This window comes from Xiphias gladius, chromosome 18 (genome assembly GCF_016859285.1).
Source record: "Xiphias gladius isolate SHS-SW01 ecotype Sanya breed wild chromosome 18, ASM1685928v1, whole genome shotgun sequence".
Classification (NCBI taxonomy): Eukaryota; Metazoa; Chordata; class Actinopteri; order Istiophoriformes; family Xiphiidae; genus Xiphias; species Xiphias gladius.
The window spans coordinates 2,321,836-2,339,800 of record NC_053417.1 but is presented as its reverse complement, the minus strand read 5'-3'; the positions used below and the strand labels follow the sequence as shown (position 1 = coordinate 2,339,800).

Here is a 17,965-nt window from a genome sequence, read left to right as displayed (position 1 = left end):
TTTTCACTGACTACTGTTGCATTGTTTTTTAAATTTGATGACATTATAGACCTTTTGCTCAATTGAGGATGTCATACCTGCAATATTTAGTCCAGTTGAATAGGACTCTGGTTCGTTTTCCCCTTGGTACGATTCATTTGAGCAGATTTAGAAACAGCAGTTGTACTCTGGTGCACAGTGGGAAGTGGAGGAAGGAAGGAGGTAGTGGACTTTTTTTGATCAGAGAAGAATTCTGAAGTGGTTAGTTTGTGGTGGGAATGTGATCCAGCATTGATCTGTTCCTCCTACAAGGCGTACTCTTTAAGTTTGAGCTAAATTGCTGGTGTAGCCACGTCTTTTTTGCATGCTGGGATAGATTCTTGATATTTTGGCCGATAGGACCTTCTTCAGGACTTTCTTCTTGTGTTTACTTTCTGGCTGCCACCCCAGAGACGTCTAACCAATGAATGGAATGGTCATCCGAACATGGCTTGATGCATTGTGATGCATTGTGGTTTGCGTGAAATATTTTCCATGTAAAAAAACTGTACAAGTGGGAAAATGCAACAAGTTTGTCAACTCATCCATTGATTTAGACCAGAGCAAACCAACTATAGGTTTGAAAACACCCTAAAAGAAACAAGAGGAGAGAATGGGGTTGCTACTTGCAGAATGTTATCTCAAAACTTATTTCATATGGATAAAATTATGAGGTGGAAGGTGATTCTCCACATATTCCACTTCCACTTCCACTTCCAGAATATACAGGAGTTCATCATTGGTGAGATCTGGGTGAGTGTTGCTTTCTCAAAGACAGCTGCTGAAAGCTGATCTGGGATTTGACTCTACAACCTGTCTGTTAATTTACAGCTGATGTAATAACAACAGACACAGAATAAACAAGGCATGCCCACATTTAATGCCAGTCAGCTCTGAGAAACCAGCACAGCTGTCAGTCTATATTCTGAATTGCCTTTGTCAAACTTGATAGTATGTGTCTACTGTATACTGCAAGAGCTTAAACAACACATAGAACACAACCTCCTATTTACAACCTGAACAAGCATATGAGTAAGGTGGAGCCCTTTGTGTTTGCGTATGTGAATGGGTTTAAAAATAGATTATATAGTTACAGACATCGTGTGTAGACTACTGCTGCATGGAGTGAAGTGCCATCCCCCTCTGTGGAGCAACAAGGCAAATAAAAGTGAATTCCTAATCACACACATATTCACACCAACGCATTGGCAGTATATGTGTGTTGATGTTGCATGATTGATGGCGTAGGCCTGACGTACAAAATCATTTGAAACCGACATGAAAGAAGGATACAAGCCATGCAATATTAAAGATCTTTACAATACCAAACTGCACTCACTAGGCGGTGAGTTAGGTCCCCCTAGTTAAAACTAATGCTATCTAATACAACAGTCCTGCAATAAATCCTCCTTCATGAAGATTATAATTTTTTGTTTGAGTTGAAACAGTTTTAGAGAGGTGTTGATTCAACTGTATAATAATTTTGGAATGTACAGTTTATGGTGCTGTTGAATTGTATCATGTTATAAGGACAGTTGTTTCTATTATTTTGACAACCCCATTTATATCAGTGAGGTGAGCTAAATAACAGAAACACCTGTCCTTATAATGCAATACAATTCAACAGCACCACAACTATAAAGTTGAATCAACACCTCTCTAACACAGTCCCAATAAAAACTGAACTTTATTACTTTCATGAAGGAGGATTTATTGTAGGAATTTGTGATGTGATAAAGAGGTAATGGCCTAATAGTGGAATTTAAGGGGGTTTTTCATTTGTAATTTGGTTCATTTGGTATGGACCAATGGAAAAATGGTACATTATTGCATTTTAGTCCTGTTCTGGTTTATGTTATAACACCTCCCTTTTAAGAAAGCAGTAAACATGAAGTTATACAAACTGTCAGGTAATTCACTGATTGGACTATTTGGTGATGTCATCCTACATCATCAGTACCCATGTGGGAAAGTCAAATTCCAGTGACTGACAGCAGGTCATGCAGCACTTTAATGTTTCTTATCTGTTTATTTATGTTCTCAGGTGTTACAAAGAGCTCACAGAGAAATAACTGTTTATAAGCTTTATTAGTATAATAGGCCGCAAATTGATTGTATTTTTTGAATAATGACAAACTGGTAGATACAGAACAAAAAGCCGTTCTTGTACATCAATAGTCTGGGGCTATTACTTTGGCATCGCCCTGTCTTTTTAACGTCAGCACAATAGGCCGTAGTTTTAACTGCTTTTGATTGTCTGATTGATCAGGGTAAAAATCCCTGCACATACTGTTATGTGTATGCGTATGATGCGTATAGACCGAGACTCTTTTCTCGAGTGGTCTTGTTCTGTTTGTATAATATGCACCACCGTCCAATTGACAGCTTTCTCACCAGCCCAAAACACCATAAGATTGTGACTGGATTATATCAATGGGTCTCCTGGTCATCCTGGCCACGTAGAGACTGATTTGTTCTTAAAGGCTCGGACCAGTGATCAGCTGGTTGCATTCACCATTCACCATCATTTTATCCTGTTTCTAAATTTATTCTGTTGACTTAAGTTCTCATCATGAACTTAGTTCTTGAGGGGTACTGAACTGTAGTAGGCACAGAGTGCCTTTATCCACAGAGGGAAAACACGGGTTTGACCAAAGATTCCTAATGCCTTAATCTGAATTATTTTTGAATCACACAGTATCAGTGTGATGTGCATCATGGTTTACCTATTTACTAAGTGGTTCAATGCATTTTTTGCCAAAATTTCTTCGGCAGGACAATTTACACAATTTAGCATTTGTTTGGAAAATTCTTACAATCCAACAACTGCCTCTTTGTGCAAGTCCTGCTAACCATCCTCTGTTGCGCACGACAGTGTAACATCACCTATTGTATAACATTCTCTTGTGACTTTCATGTGACCTTTACCGCCCTCCATCTAATTCATGGCCCATTTTGTTTTTTAAAGATGTTTTTTAGGATACAACTTCATATCAAAAGTGTTGCATCTTTATTAACATCAGTACAGCTGCTTAATATCATAGAATTGACAGCTGTAAAAATATTTTTTAAATTCCCTTTGAGTCCCCCAATACGACCACTGCTAAATTTATTATGTTTTGCTCTGTTATTTTCTGACAGCTTGATGTCAGTCTCCGCAATGTGAAATTCTTTTTACTCTTGGGTGACATTTTTACGAATGAAAATTATCCATGAATCAGAACAGGATGCTCACCACATGTATGGAACACTCATACAAGCAAACATATAGAAAAAGGTAAGAGAGGTTTAGTATAAGAATATAAAAATGTTCTTGCATGAGGCTCATTGTCTGCTATACATAAAGCTGTGACATATTCTTAGAAGTACTGTCCTCCAATTTGAAAAAAATTAATTGAAATTCAACATTGAATTGTGAAAACACAACCAAAAGTCCATAACCATATCCTTATGACTCATAGTTGTAATATTAAATGACAAGTTTGATGATATTCTCTATTTTTCTTATTTTCAACAAATCCAACTAGATTGGCACTCAGTAGAGCGCATACTTCAGCCAAGGCAAAAAATGCCCTAACTCGTAATGTAAAGGAAAGTTATAAAAAAAATTCCTTGATCTGCCCCCTTAACTGGATCAACTCCAAAATTTCATGGGTTCTACCCTGGCACATGCCCATTCCTTCCACCAAGTTTGTGGCAGAACAGTTCAGTACTTTTTGCTTAATCCTGCTGACAAGTAAACAAAACAACAAACAAACAAACAAACCAACAAACCGATACGGGTGAAAACATGACCTCCTTGGCAGAGGTAATGAAAAGACCAAAACCAACAGTGAACTGAACATACAAAAAAGTATTCTCTGAGTAGCAGAGAAGATTTATGTCTTCAGTAGGAATGAATGGGCTTGGGGCCACAGACAGGCTGGAGAACCCATAAAGTATTGAAAAATGGACTAATGCATTGTTGATTTTTGTCTTTTCATTGGATTTGTTGACGTTAACCAACTATTGCCAAAATATTGCCAGCCTTATCTTTCAAATGTGAAGTGATTACAGTATTAACTGTTGGAGTTTTATCATATGGCCACATTTTTATTCAGTTAATATAATCCAATTATAGGTGGGTCTATTCCTCAGGCATTATTTATTGTATTGGCAAATGTCAATATTAAAAATATCATAAGTTACAGCTGTGATGCTAGTATCTTTATCAACAAAAACGAAAATTCAAAATAGAGCTCTTATTTTCTGGATTCTGATTATAATTTTCCCAAATGAAAATTGCTACACTGCTGAAACTATAATTGTTTCCAGGTTACAATTACTCTTAAAGAGCACGATTAATATGTTACTTTATAAGACAATTTCTAATTTAAGATGAATTAAGGCCATTTCTCTATCCTCATTGTTGCCATGTACCTCATGGGACAATTAGGTGGGATGGCAGGTAGTATGGTGGTATAAAAGAAGAGGAAAACAATTGTCAGAGTGTGTTACCGACTGTTGCCACAGTGTCTGTGAAGTACACACCAAAGGCAAACTGGGAATAGATATCAAAGCAAAAAAATCCTGAGCCCAGCGACAAAGCTCCCATGTACCACAGAGGGAAAACAAGTTGACAAAGCTGTGAGAGGTGGAGAAGTGACGCTCTCTGCCCTCAAACTAGAAACCTGTCTCCAGACCTGACAGGCCTGGCATACCGCTACTGTTGTTACCACACATTAATATTCATCAGACAGTTCCTGAGGGAGTGCTAAGTTTTCTCGCTGAAGAGATGACACATTTGAATATCATTTACCTGCTGTCCTCTTTCACTCCCTCTCCAAGTACTCAGTTCTTTACAGCCAGAGAACTGTCAAGTTGAAGAACATTGAGAAAAAATTGATCATTTGGAAACAGGTAATTTCACTATTGTAAGTTGTTTTTCCTTGACACTGAGATCACAATTAGGCAGGAAATCAGATATCCATCCCCAGTATTGCATGCTGTGGAAGCATCTGTGTCTTACCTTTGAACACAAGCAGAAAGTCTCAAAGCCTGGTTTACCCCCCCAGCACAGTTGTCTGTATGTGGTCAACAGTGTAATGTGCTTGATTTGAGCTTTATATTTTTGCTTTACTTGAAGTATGTAGACTAACCTCTAATGTTTACTGGATGTGGCTACGTCATGTTCCAGCTCCGTCCTGGCTGCCAGAGACGATCCACTGTCATTCCAGCCAGTGTGCCGATGTCCGCCAGATGTCTGGCTGCAGCATTCCACTGGGGTTCTTTCTCTGATCTGCTATATTCACTTGTCAGGTTTATTTTTGCTGAAGCAGCTTGCATCCCTTAAGAGTGAGAGAGAAGAGAGAATTTGCTTTTGAATGTACATACCTGAATGCCAATATTTTCCATGAATCTCAAGTACTTTATTTAAGCTTGTTTGCACATTGCTTGCCTTGTAATTCAGTTGCTCTTGTATAGTTTGTATTTTTATTATTTTCATTTTATAAACTTGTAACTATTTATTTTTTATCTTCCTCTTTTTATCTTTACTTATTTCTATCCTGTGCTGCTGCAACTCCTGAATTTCTTTTGGTGCGTGAGTTTTCCGACTGCTAATCTGGCAGTTGGCTTGTTTACAACCTGTCTGATTGTCTGACTGCTTGTGTTTGTTGCCCAATCTGACTTTGTTGTCACAGTGTCACTATGTTCAGATATCTCAGCAATCACTTGAGGTAACCTTAGCTAAGTTTAACACAAAAAAAAAAACACCATATAAACACACAGCAGCAGAGTTTCTTTCCAAAAGTGTCTCTGTCAATTGAAGCTAGCTGCTTACATAAACATTAGCGTTTAGATCTGCTGTCTGTCCAACAGCAGATCTGTACAAGAAGCAGCAGGAACTTTTGTAAGATATTTCAGTTACAAAATTCAGCCCAGCAGTGAAGTGAAGGTACTTGGCCTCTCTGATGTTAATCTCCTTGTTCTTATGGAGATGTGCTTCTACACCATGGCAGAGAGACAAAGAGAGAGCTGAAGCACCACTCAGAGTGTGTGATTAAGTGAACCGTATTAGTGTGTATGTAAGTGTGTGATGCATAGCTCCGCATGTGTTTACTGTAGTTTGTCTCTAGTCACATTAAAGCCTGCCTCAGAACAGGCTGACAGTCACATCATCCCATCCTGTCCTGAAAGCACTGATGCCACTAGAATGCACACATGTACACAGAAACACACACACACACTCACACATACACACACACACACACACACATATACAGCAAATACAACAACACATACTCTGTGAGGTGCTGTGATCTGAGGACCCATGGCACTCCTGTATAGCCCTGGCGCCTCACTTTCCTCTTTCATGTGCCCCTCTGGCCTCAGGGGCACTTCCTGTGTCGGTGTGTGTGTTTGTGTGTGTGTGTGTGTGTGTGTGTGTGTGTGTGTGTGTGTGTGTGTGTGTGTGTGTGTGTGTGTGTGTGTGTGTGTGTGTGTGTGTGTGTGAGAGTGAGAGTAAAGGTGCCAGGCTCGTTTCTGGCCTTCAGTGCATTTCATTACCACCACATAGAGCTTCAGCCTACCCAACAACACATCAGAGAGACTGGGGAAAGTAGGAGGAGAGAGGAGAGGGATGTGAAAAGATAAAAGAATTGACAATGAGTAAGACAGAGACAAATGGAGAGGAGGAAGATAGAGCAGGATGTGAGGGGGTGAAACTGACAGAGGAGTGTAGGTAGGCACTGAAAAAGTTGAAAAAGAAATTAGCAAATAGAGAGAGAGAGTTTGGGGGAAGGTGGGCCAATTTGATGGTTAGGGAATGATAGGAAAATATACAAAGAAAGAAAGAGAGTTGCTTTTTGTTGTTTGTTTGAGCCCGTCTCACAAAGAGCTTTGAACCAATAACACTAATGAAGCATAGAAACTGCTGCAAAAACCAGCAGTAGAACAAGGATCTTATAGGGACTAAGCACACACACACACTCAGGAAACAACTGTGGAACTAGAAAGCAAGTTGTAAGTGTATAATAGATTTTTCAACAGTATTCATACCTAAACAACAAAACAGGTTGTTTGTCAGTGCCTATCAAAATAACCCCCGTGAACATTAAGAAAGTGATTCATTCTCTAATCTGCTAGTTCTATGGTTAAAACTTGGTTTAAGATTAGGCAACCAAAAGTACTTGGTTATAGGGGAAGTCAAGCTATACTACATAGGTGCTGGCGTGCTCAGCGTTGTTTGGGTCTGAATAGTACAAGTTTGAAAAGTAAAAAACTCTGGGGATGTTGAGTTAGAAAGAAGTGAATTCACCAGACCTCTGTAGCACGCTCCTCATTTCTGCTGCAGGCTACATTAGCTGCTACTAGGATAACACACTCAAGTCTCCAACTCTACTGCCAGGGCCATGGGGCCAGGGTAGAACCCATTGTCGGTAATGTGGGTGCCAGGTTTTGACAATGAAGAAGAACATATGGAATAAAAAAGCCAATCCCACCTGACATTGGGCCTTGAAACTGTGAAAATGACCACATAATCATACTTTAGTTGCAAATTTGCTAAGGGAATATGTCCCTCTTTTTGTAGTTATTACAAAATATATCATGTTTGATGATTTTCAGCAATTTTCAGCAGTATCATAGAGTGCAGGAAAGGTTTGATAGTCAGGCATAGAGGAAGAGAAGAGACTAAACTTGTTTACACAAAAGCATCAAGCTTCTGTCTTATTTGTGGGCAGGACAAACACACACACACGCTACTGACTTATCTCAACTGTCTTTTGCCATTGGAAAAATAACTCTCTATGTCTATCTTTCTCTCTTTCTCTCTCTCACCTTGCAAATAATACTGTTGGTATATTCTAAATAATTTCACTGTAATGGAATGTTCTGATAGGATTTCAGTACGTGTGTGCGTTTGTATGGATACTTTTTTAATGCATTGCTATTCTAATATTATAAATACAAATTCAATGGAGAATTTAGTAACTCTTTTCCAAATTCTGGAGAAATAATTGAACAATTTTGTATAGATGACACACATACCATCAGACAGGACCTGGATCAGCCAACAAAAACAATATTGATTTACCTATATTTTAAGCTTCCTGTAACCCTAATTCTAACTACTATGTCTAAAGTAGTTCACTCTTAGATTGAGGAGACAACTAAAAACATCATGGAGAACAAATCTGTGTACCTGTGGTTTTTCTGTACCCATATGACTTCATTGTGTTCTCAGAAAATGTCCTCAGTGCACATTTTAACAGGATGATGGACCGATGTGAAACCATGGAAACAATCCAGACAAAACTCTCCTGGCTGAATCACTCAGGCACAATTATTCTGCTGCCTCAACCCTTTCCATTTTGTTGTTTTTCTCTCCCCTTTTCAGTACTGTCTTCATTGCTGCTGAGAAATGTAGCAACAAGGGGCTCATCTTTTACTGTAGCAGATCTGACAATATAGAGAAGAGCCACAGTGCCTGATTGTTATGGCTCAGTGACTGTTTAATCATATCAAATGTGCAAGGTTCCCTTCCTTTCCTTATATTTATTGTGTTAAATGAGGATATCGACCAGTGAGTTACAACATTTGTCGAACATCAAATTAGGCATTTGACATTGTCTCAGAGTTCTTATGTAAAAACCAAGACCAACAATGTGTTAGTCTGTCTCTCTCTCTCTGTTTTTCTGACTTCCTTACTCTGTCTGTGGCTCTCTGCTCCAAGCCCATTGGTTCCTAGGGAAGATGTCAATCTTTCAAAAACAGTTAAAAAATATATAGTTTCATTTAAAAAAAAAAAAAAAAAAAAAAAGAGGCTCAGTATAAAAGTTACTCAAACCGTAGGAAATAGTGCATTTGTTGGGGACTATTTTCAGTGGCAGATTAATTCACATTTGGTGCGGTAGTGATTGTTTCTGGCAGCAGGAGGGTGTATGTACAGAGGAACAGCACAGAGCACAGATGAATAAGCTATATCAGGCTTTGATACACACAATACCTGTTTGTAGGGTTAGTTGACCATTCGCTAAACCTGTAGCCTGGACAGAAAGGTCCAACCTCGACTAAAGAGCCATAACTAGGCACAGCAGGCCTGTCAGACTATTGTCAACATACTGTACGGTGTGCATGGGGCTTGTAGTAAGACTTATAGCTGGTATAGAATGGGTTTTCTTTTCGATTGGATTAAACTCTAAAATAAACTGATAGCGTTAGCATGTTTAGAGAGCTTACTATCAATAGTAGTAATGTAGCATTATTTTCAAGGTCAAGGAGCATATCATTACTTAAAGTTGCTTTCAGACAGTTGCCACCTGGAAATATCTATGTCCTATGTTTTGAACTGGTGCAGTTCCACAGCTGCAACTCCTGCCTAGCTTTGATCCTACTGGCCTACACACACTTCAGCTTTCCCCCTACTATACTCTCATCACGCAGCTAAAAAAAATTAGCTGTTGCTTGAAATAGGGGAAATGGTTGGTAATATGACATGATTAATATAGCAGATTTTGCTTAATCATAAAATAAATGTTGTTTATTGTCCCAGACCAGATAATCAGACTTTGAAGCTGCTGTTGCTCCAGTACAATTTCTCTTGATTGATCTGTCTGTTCTCTGCTGGTGTAGAGTGTACCATTTAGGGAACTCAGTCCTTTTATTGTTTCCATCGCTGTGGTGTCTGTTGTTGCAATGGTTGAACAGCGAGCTATGGCAAATAGTTGAAAAAGTTGAACAATCATAAACTCTAAATGCAGTGGCAAGGAGCCATACATGTTGACGAAAATGGCAGCCACCATCTAATTCCTTGTTGCTGTTTACATTGAAAACAGTAGAGGCAGTGGCGGTAACTGCTTGCTGTACTACTGTACTACCACTGTATGTTATTTTGGGGGTTACAGGTTATGTCAGAAAAGCCCAGTTCAATCAGAAATCTAACCTTGGTTGCTTGCCCAAGTATGTTTTTTTATAGTAAAGTAATCCAAACAAGTTTACGTTGAACAAAATAATCTATAGCTTTAGCCTCAGTCTTTTAGTATGTCGCCATCAACAGCACATTTAGGACAATTTCAGAAGGTACTCCTGTTAAAATGAGTCAGCTGTAAGCATATTTTTTAACCAGCTCATAGAGGTAATTTTAATTAGCTCGCAAGCTAGAGCCAATAAAAGTTGCAAGCAAATTTGCAAATGCTTCCTTCAGTGTAGACTTCAGAGCTTTCAAATCTGAGCTAAAAAGGTTTTGTTTAAAAGGAGGATTTGAAACCTCAAGGAAAAAGGAGTGTAGCCACTTGAATGTAGCTCCATATCTTTTAAGTAATTAGTGATACTTATGTTTTGTGCTAGGGTTTTGTGCAGAGGGTGTATAGTTTTCCAAACAGAAAATCAGTTCCCTGTAATTGTAGAAAGTTTACAGAATTTGGAGCATATGATGTGCTTGCAAACTTTAGTTTTTTTGTACATGTTCTCCAATCTCCATTACTGAATAAAAACAGTTGTTATACATAATACATTTTTACGTTTTTTTTTTTCCTCAGCTTGAGAAGAAAGAGGTGACGCCGCCCTTCAAACCTCAAATCTCTGATGACTACGGCCTTGAAAACTTTGACACACAGTTTACTAATGAACCAGTGCAGCTAACACCAGATGATGAGTAAGTACTGCTTCTGCAACTCATCACTACTATCATTAAAGTCAACCTTATGTGATTAATTTAGATCACTTTCTCAAATGTGTATGTCAAAAGAAAACAACACACTATTGCGTGTTGATTTGTTTGGATAGACTTGAAATTTGCCGATGTTTATCCAGAACAGTTAATATTATACCTGTTTTTAATTTTGTGACACTCTTGTTCTGAGACTTTTCAAGCTGCTAAATTATGATAACTATGGCAATAATTATTCTTTAAGTAAAGACATTCAATCTGTAGGAATATGCATATTTTCCCTTTTTAAAAAAAGAATAAAACCATTTTACAACATATTTTTGGGAACAGCATCTCAGCTTATAGTTTCTGAGTCAGTGTTTCCAATGATGTCAGTTGACTGAAAACTGAGAGCTGCAGTCAACTCCCATGGTGTGCATCATTTTATATATCCTATAAACATTAATATCAGGTTTTCCATTTTTTCAACAAATCCAAATAGCATTAGCTACTATATCTAACATTAGACGTTAAAGCTATCTATCCCTTTACAAAATTAATACATTTTTATTCTTCCTAATAGTAGCACTGATTTTCACCAGAAGTTACTTTTCCATTCATGTTATTTCAACACCTGCTGAGTCATCAGCTCCTGCACACTCAGTGCTGTGTTTGTCCCATGTTATAGAAAAGAGGGGTGCCAGCTAGTGTTAGCTGTCTCTGTTTCATTGGTCCAGATGTGGTGATTCTCTGTTTCATTGGTCCAGATGTGGTGATTAACTGTCAAAACTCACAGCAACAGGCACTCTTGTAACCTCAGCAATCTGAACAGAGTTGGCCCCCAGCCAAGGCAAAACAGTACAGTAATGTAAATATAACTGCCTGGGCTGATGACATTGAAGTGATCTAGTACCCAGCCACACAGTTTTTGCACAAACCATAAAGTTTATACCCACTGGAAAAACAATAAGGGGTGCCATCATTGCAAAAAAATAATAAAAAGAAGATGTATATTGATTTCTTTGCAAAAATACATTTCAATTTGACTTGGACTTGCTCATAACATATCTTTACTTGCTTTCTTCAGCACTGTCTTCTATATTGCTATTTTCTGCCTTCCACATAAAATTTTCTCTTTTGAATTGTGTCACAATGAATTAATAAAATAGAGCATCATACTGCAGCCTCTTCATTTAGCTGTGCAGTGGCCAACAGGACATTACTGGGATTGTACTTGGCAGGTGTGAAAGATGTACGGCTGAAAAAACAGCACATGTGATTAGTAGATCCTGTCATGGTCAAATAGAGGGTGAAAAAGAGCTCTTACTCTACATGTATTTTCACACAAACAGTGGGTAATGTGCCATCTTCCCAGAAAACTTCTGCGTCCAATGAAGGAAAACATCTCCCCCTGTGAGTTCCCAACACTGATTTCTTTATCAATCAGGGACAATTTTTTGATTAATGCAGACATGTAGCCTTCAGCATCTGACAGGTCCCTTGCTTAAGATTTAACTTTCGAGACAAATGGCTGAAGAGATCTGGCACCAAAACAGACACACTGCAGTGTCTGCTGCTGCAGGTCGTATATGCACAAAAACACAAGCACTGCCTTTTTTCCTTTGTGCCATCACAAAATGGATTCCATAAGGCTTTGGCAGGCCATGCCAGTAGATATTACCAGGCTTATGTTAGGCAACATTTTCATTTAAATCCATGCTGGATTGATTTTTTTCAGGCTCCAATGTTTATATTTTGCCTGCAAAGCTTTTATTTGACGGATTTTAGTCAACCATTTCTAAGCAACCACACTGCTCAATAGCAGAAGCTGAACTGAAAATTAAATACACCATACACCTTACCACTTAAAAAGAATCTGGACATTTATTAGTGTTTAGTATAAATTAAAAGGATTGTAATCTTAAACAGTGGTATAACCAATCATCCTCTATAATGTCCTATACATGGGAAAATATGGAATGGGATGGGGTGTATTGGAAATTCAATATGCCAAAGCATTTTATGGATTTAAAGGCAAGGATGCTACCTGCAGTTCTTTACATCTAGGTTCTCTACACACAATCATTTGTATGAACTGTTCTCTTAACACAGTGGGGCGCAGAGCACTTATCAAAGGCAAAGTGGAGCAAAGGTTTATTTCACATGCAATGAGTAGTAAGAATGCACAGAGAACAAGACTAGGTCGTAACCTAGTCTATGGTCTGTTTGCCCTTTATCCATTTGCTTCTCTCAGAGAGAGCGAGAGAAAGTTAGCAGCTCATTCACGTCTATGTCAGCTGCCATGTGAAAAAGTAGCTAATGTTTGTCCAAAAAGTCACTAGATTTGTCGCTAGGTGCTTTTTTGAAAAAAAGTCGCTAAAGGGGTCTGAAAAGTCGATAATATCTAGTGACAAAGGCACTAAGATGGCAACACTGCGTGTATACACCTCCCTGATGACATACAGTTAGGTAAATAAGTATTTGGACAGTGACACAATTTTCGTAATTTTGCCTCTGCAAACCAACACAGTGGATTTGAAGCAAAGCCATCAAAATGTCATTGAAATATAGACTTTCAGCTTTAATTCAACGGGTTTAACAAAAATATCACATTAATCGTTTAGGAATTACAGCCATTTTTATACATAGTCTCATTTTCAGAGGCTGAAAAGTAATCGGACAAACTAACATAACTATAAATGTAAGGATTATTTTTAATACTTGGATGACAGTCCTTTGCAGTCAATGACTGCCTGAAGTCTCGAACCCATGAACATCACCAAATGCTGAGTTTCCTTCCTTGAGATGCTTTGCCAGGAATTTACTGCAGCCTCCTTCAGTTGCTGCTTGTTTGTGGGTCTTTCTACCCTCAGTTTTGTCTTCAGTAAGTGAAACGCGTGCTCAATTGGGTTGAGCACTCTCCTGCCATGAGAACCCACATCCGTCATTTCCTCGTCCCCTCTTCTCCCCAACCACATTAATAGTGGGGGAATTCCATAATCAGGAACATCCTTTTTATTCAACGGAGCCACTCACTGTTTCTCTGCAGCCTTGGTCCCTGACATCCTGAATAAGCTCCCTGGGCTGCCGTGCTCACTCTCCTCCTCTATCAGCTAAGTGATAATTCACGTGGGGGCAAATGATGCAGCTTGTCAGCAGTCTGGGCTAACCAAAAAGGACTTTGACAACTTTTTTGTCTTGTTAAGTACGTGTGGAAAGTCTGTTTTTATTTCCAGAACCTTTTTCTCTGCCTGTAATGGCATCTCAGAATACTGTTGCCCCGCAAGCTCCTTCCATCGGCCTCAACTGTCATTAACCCTCTCCCGGGGAATTTTCCCCATACAGACCATTATTAGGCACAAAGCCTCCTGTCCACACATCATATCTAGAGGTGTAAACAATAACAACTTACATCCAATTCGCTGTATGCCTGTGACACCAAAAAATTTTAGCCTCTTGAGATCTCTTGGTAATAAATCCTTTATCATTAATGATGTTGTTGTTTCTAATGATCAGGACTTTTTTATGATTACTGAGATATGGCTGTCCCCAGGGGACACTATTCCCTTGATTAAGGCTGGGCCCCCTGATTTTGCACATTTTCATATTCCTAGGCCCTCTGGAAGAGGGGGTGGTCTAGCTGCTTTTTACAAGTTAGCTCTTAAGTGTCATCCTATTACTTTTGATAATTTTATTTCCTTTTAAGTTTCTTAATCATGGGCCCTCCTATCTTACTCTTCTGTAGGCCCCTTACAAACCTTTGTGATTTTAATATTCATGTATGTTGTCCTTCTCATTCCATAACCTTTAAATTGTCTTGTCTTGTCTCATGTCTTAATTTGGTGGATATTCTTCTAACTGACCATAAAGCTTTTGTTTTTAAAGTTCCACTACCACTCTCTACTCCTAGTCCCTACCCTACAATGCTGCTTCTGCAGCTAAATACTGTGATGCGTTTAATTCATCATCCTTTAATTTCCTTTATATCTCCTCTCGATCCAGATGCCTGTTAAATTCATTTAACGATCAGTGCCTATCCATCCTTGACCAAATTACACCATTTAAAATGAGAAAACAAAAATCAAATGACCTCCCCTGGCTGAATTATCACACTCAAGCCCTTAAATGATTGCAAAGGAAGGTAAACAAGTCCAAATTAACACATATTCCCCTTAAAAACCAAATGTTAATTTATCAGATAGCAGTTAGGGATGCAGGATCGGCTTAATTTTCTGAACTGATATCTAGAAATAACCATAATCCTAAAATTCTCTTTAAGGTAATTAATTCTGTTATTAGTGGTCCCTCCACCTTTTTTCCTTAACCTGATGTTGAGTTGTCTGAAAACTTTCTTGGACATTTTGTAGATAATGAGGAGAATATCAGGTCCCAAATACAGTCTGATCCTTGCATTCTTTCCATTCCCCATGTTAATTCTACCTCTTTTACCCAGTTTCAACCCATTATAATTTCAGTGTTAGAGAATACAGTCCTCACACATGAATCCCTCATCCTGCATCCTATATACCATCCCCACTAAGCTGCTCCAGGAGGTATTTTCCACTGTTAGCCCTGTTATTTTACAAATTTTTAACAATTCACTGGCCTCTGGTTCTTCTTCCAGACAGTAGTCGCCCTTTGCTAAAGAAACCTAATTAGGACCCCATTTCCTTGAGTAGCTATAGTACCAATCTCCAACCTGTCTTTTTTTTTATCCAAGGTTCTGGAGAAAGTAATTTCATCTCAATTGATATATTTTATGAATAAAAGTGTTTTTAACATTTTCCAGTCTTGTTTCTGAGTACTACATAGTACTGAGACAGCACTTGTTAAGGTTACTAATGACCTATTGCTAAGTGCAGACAGAAGTGACTGCTCAATTTTAGTTCTTTTAGATTTAAGTGCCCCCCTTGATACTGTTGATCATCGTATCCTCTTACATCGCTTAGAGACTTCGGTAGGAATCAAGGGCACGGCCCTTAGCTTACTACGTTCTCACCTCTTGTAAGAACTTTTTCTGTCTGGGTTATTCTACTTCCTTGAAAGCTCAGCTGAGATGTGGTGTCCATCAGGTCTATGTTCTTGACCCCCTTCTGTTTTCTATACATGACTCTTACCAGGGTATTCAAAGTCATGATCTACGTTATCATTTTTATGCCAACAACACTCAGCTATACATGCCGTTAAAACCCAAAAATCCTAGCAGCCTAGCAAATCTCACAGTTTGCCTCTCTGATATTAAATCCTGGATGTCCCAAAATTTCCTTAAATGTAATGATGTTAAATGTGAGGTCATTCTGTTTGGTCCCCCTAATTCTACCTGCTGTTTTGGTGTTAAGCTGGTCTGTGAAATAATATTAAGCAGGCTGCTAGGTATAAAGGGGTTATATTTGATGCTAACCTCCTGTTTTCATGATCAAGTCAAAAATGTTTGGTAGCCATGTTTCTTCCAGCTTAAAATAATCTCTAAAATTAGGTCATTTGTATCAATTGCTGATTTACAGAAAAACCATTCTTTTATTTCTTCTTGGCTTGATTATTGCAATGCACTTTACTTGGGTATCAGCCAGGGCTCCCTCCACCGTCTCCAGTTTTTACAAAATGTTGCTGGATGACTCATTACCAGGACAAAGAGGCATGAACACATTACCCCAGTGCTTTCCCCCCTACACTGGCTCCCTTTTAGATTTCAAATTGATTTTAAAATTTTATTGCTCACTTTTAAGGCCTTAAACGGCCTTGCTCCTAAATACCTCTCTGATTTATTGACCTGGTATGTGCCCTCTCGACCATTGAGATCCACGGATGGAGCCCTGCTGGTTAGTTCCAGATCACAGTGTGTGATCAAGGGTGACTGGGCTTCCACCATTAGAGTCCCCACAGTATGGAACTCTCTGCCTATTGACACAGTAAGTTTTTAGCTTCTTTTAAATCTTTTCTTAAAATTTTTCTCTTTGAAGAAAGCTTCTGGAAAAGTTTGACATAGGTTTTTATTTGTATTGTTTTATTCGTATTTGTTTGATCTTATTCTTTTTTATTGTTTTATACTTACTCTGTGCTTATGTTCTTCTTGCCTTGTCTGGTTTTAATTTCTTTTTGTGAAGCACTTTGTAACATTGTTAAGAAAAGTGCTATATAAATAAACTGTTATTATTATTATTATCATTATTATTATTATCTTTCTTCAGAAGTCAATAGGTAAGAACCTGATAAACCTGATTAAAAATGGTTTCACATAAAACATCTTTCATCCTTTTCATCAGTGAAAAGTCATTGACAGGTCACTAGAGAAAAACCCTCACCTCACCGTATACAGTTGGCGATTATATACTGTTCACTATTCAAATATGAGGTTTAATAAAATCCCAGGCTATCAAACAAAAAAGGAAGTCGGTACATGGTACTGTATACAGGTGTTGAACACATTATATCAGATATAGTATAAACTGAACAAATTATACATACAACACTCTCATACATTGATTATAGGCATTTATCAAAAACTGATCTATGTCATATGTTTTATATTGTATGCAAACATGTATAAAACACACTGTAATCCACATTCATCTGTCATATCAAACAGGCTGGGTTGCCCAGCAGACATTTTCATGAAAAGTTAAACTCGAAGATCATGATATAAAGAACAGTAGAATATAAAATGCATTTCATTCTCAACCTCCTCCAAATCAAACTGGTGACACTTTCTGTCCTCTGGAACTGGAGGGAAGCATCCAGTTACCAATGGCAAAGGCAGTATGTCAGATCTTAACTGAGCATAAACAGACCTCTGCGCTCTGCTCAGGTTCAGGGCGATGTGTTGCTTGGGGGACGGTGAGTGTGCTTAGTAACACAATATGTTCTCAGTTTTGGTTTGCTTAATATTTCTCTTTACCATTTTCTTTTCAAATAGTAGAGATGTGAAATAACAAACACTTAAAATATACTGTATATGTGTGTTTGTGTGTATGTGTGTGTGTGTGTACATATATATATATATATATATATATATATATATATACACCTGATCAAAAAAATTAAAGGAACACTTTTTAATCAGAGTATTGCATCAAGTCAGTTAAACTTCTGGGATAGAAACTTCTGGTCAGTTAAGTAGCAGAGGGGGTTGTTAATCAGTTTTAGAAATTAACAACAAGTCCACTAGGTGGGCAACAATGAGACGACCCCGAAAACAGGAATGGTTTTCCAGGTGGAGGCCACTGACATTTTTTCCCTCTTCATCTTTTCTGTATTTTCGTTAGTTTTGGATTTGGCTAGGGTCAGGATGGCACATCAATACGTGCCATTGCCAGAAGGTTT

The 17,965-nt window shown here is 38.3% G+C and overlaps 1 protein-coding gene across 2 annotated transcripts in view; it reads left to right on the top strand.

The window, feature by feature from the left end:
- Window positions 1-17,965, top strand: part of prkcz (protein kinase C, zeta) — a 125,206-nt gene that overhangs the window by 97,998 nt on the left and 9,243 nt on the right. For both annotated transcript variants that reach the window (XM_040152463.1, XM_040152464.1), the window contains exon 17: window positions 10,536-10,651. In XM_040152463.1, coding sequence (XP_040008397.1) covers window positions 10,536-10,651 — 116 coding nt within the window. The remainder of the gene's footprint in view (window positions 1-10,535; window positions 10,652-17,965) is intronic.